This window comes from Orycteropus afer, unplaced genomic scaffold, assembly GCF_000298275.1.
Source record: "Orycteropus afer afer isolate SDZICR_OR568_19922 unplaced genomic scaffold, OryAfe1.0 scaffold00574, whole genome shotgun sequence".
In the NCBI taxonomy this organism is placed as follows: domain Eukaryota; kingdom Metazoa; phylum Chordata; class Mammalia; order Tubulidentata; family Orycteropodidae; genus Orycteropus; species Orycteropus afer.
The window spans coordinates 851,805-853,771 of record NW_006922161.1 but is presented as its reverse complement, the minus strand read 5'-3'; the positions used below and the strand labels follow the sequence as shown (position 1 = coordinate 853,771).

The following is a 1,967-nucleotide window of genomic DNA, read 5'->3' as shown; positions in this document are numbered from 1 at the left end:
TGGCCCTGGAAGCCGCGACAGAAGCCCTGCACATAGCGCTGGATGGCGGGCGTGAGGTAGGCATCAGCACAGGCGGTGTGCCCCCGGGGCACAATGCGGACCATCGGCATGGCCTCCGAGGACAGCGACACATGTGTAAAGCCCAGCTCCCGGGCCAGTGCACCCACCTGCTGCTCGTGTTGGGCCCACCTAGTATAAGGGGCCCACAACACTGCACCGCTGATCACTTACCACCCAGCCCACTGCCCACCAGCGCCCACCTGCAACCACCCTGTGCTCACGTGTACGAGTGCATGAGCACCACAGCCAGGCTGCGGATGCCACGGGCCAGGAGTCCCTCCAGCTTCCCACGCAGGCCCCCCAGGTCCACGGGCTGCTGCACCTCCAAGAGGTCCCCTGTGCGGCCTGCAGGAAGGCCCCGCCGGTTAGAGGTGGCCAGAGCTGAGCCCACACCCACCACGGTGTTGGCCGCTCCCCACCTTTGACCGGCGTGCCAGCGCCAGGCTCGTGGCGATACAGCACCACACGCTCGTCCACCTCCAGCACCTCCTCATACAAGCCTTCAGACATGGGCACGGACTGTGGGCAGGCAGAGGCTCAGAGCAGGCCAGCCCTGGGGGGCCTGGCAGGGGCCCAGGCGGCCAGGGCAGTGCAGGCAAGGGGGTGTGTCCCAACAGGCCCATCTTCTAAGGCAGAGGGGAAGGCAGGCTCCAAGGCCTGCTCAGGGGCAGCTCCTTCCTAGAACCAGGGGTGGGGTGGGGCCAGGATGTGGTGGCAGACAGTGGGGTCCCACATGCCCACTCTGAGGGCTCAGGGCATGTATGGTGTTGTGGGGAGGGCCACAAGCTCACTTATCAGCTGGTGGCCTTGGGCCAGCCCTCCTCCGGGCCACAGTGTCAGGCACCCAGCCTGGCCACCCTCAGTGTGGGAGGACTCACCAAATCAAAGAGGTCCCCACGGGCCTGGTTGCCAATGTGCAGCAGGTCTCGGAAGCCGCGTGTCACCAGCAGCCCCACACGCTCCCCACTCCGTTCCAGCAGCGCGTTCGTGGCCACCGTGGTACCCATTCGGATGCTGGCAATGCGGCTGGTGTCCAGAGGCCAGTCCCGGGGCAGCAGCGTGCCCCCCTCCTGGGGACAGAGCTCAATGTCAGCCCTCCGTTGCCGCCCCTCCTCCCCGCCTCCCCCCGAGCCTGAGCCTGACCCACCTGCTCCAGGATGCGGCGGATGCCTTCGGTGGGTGCGTCTGCATAGTTGGCGGGATCCTCTGAGAGTAGCTTCAAGACCCGCACGTGTCCACCTGGGCACTGGGCGAACACGTCAGTGAAGGTGCCCCCACGGTCAATGGCGAAATGGAAGCGGCCCTCTGGGCTGCCCATGATGATGGCGCTGGCGTCCAGGAGCGACTCGTCCATAGGCAGCCCTGGGAGAAGAGGGACGAGACGGGCAGCTGACCTGTGAGCAGAGGCCCCGCCCCCCTGGGCAAGGTCAGCTGGGGAAAGAAGTGTGGAGAGAGAGTGGGGGGGTTCCGAGCCCGGGAGGAGAAACCCTCAGTACGACTTTGGGCGGAGCCAGAGCTGAGCATGTCGGGGTGCGGCCTGAGGCCCCCATTACCGACTTCTCCGTGGCCCTGGGCCGAAACTCTGCGCCCAGAGCAGGCCTTTCCGCCCAGTGGAGGCGCCGCTGGGCCCTGGTATCCCTCGGGTGGGGCCCTGGCTGCTTCTAGCAGGCGGAGAACACCCCCTGCCCCCTTGGGTCGCCTTCCCCCCAAGGAGTCGGGACCGCGACGGCGACTGAGCAGGGCCAGGGGGCTGTGCGGGACGTCGCGAGGGGAGCGCTGCGGCCAGCCGGGCGGGCGCCCGGAAAGGCGACGGGACCAATGCTACCGCCTCCTCCACCGGCACCCTCCCCGCACTCCTTCCCGGCGGGGCCCACCTGGCCTGCGGCTCCCCGTGGCTGGCGGTCGCT

The 1,967-nt window shown here is 67.9% G+C and overlaps 1 protein-coding gene across 1 annotated transcript in view; it reads right to left on the bottom strand.

Moving 5' to 3' along the window:
- The window catches only part of OPLAH (5-oxoprolinase, ATP-hydrolysing), an 8,543-nt gene extending 7,165 nt beyond the window's left edge, over positions 1-1,378 (bottom strand). Inside the window, exons 1-5 of the mRNA XM_007956076.1 lie at positions 1,208-1,378; positions 939-1,130; positions 480-579; positions 282-405; positions 4-189 (exon numbers count right to left, since the gene is read on the bottom strand). Of these exons, the coding sequence (XP_007954267.1) occupies positions 4-189; positions 282-405; positions 480-579; positions 939-1,130; positions 1,208-1,378 (773 nt within the window). The remainder of the gene's footprint in view (positions 1-3; positions 190-281; positions 406-479; positions 580-938; positions 1,131-1,207) is intronic.
- Positions 1,379-1,967: the final 589 nt, after the last annotated feature.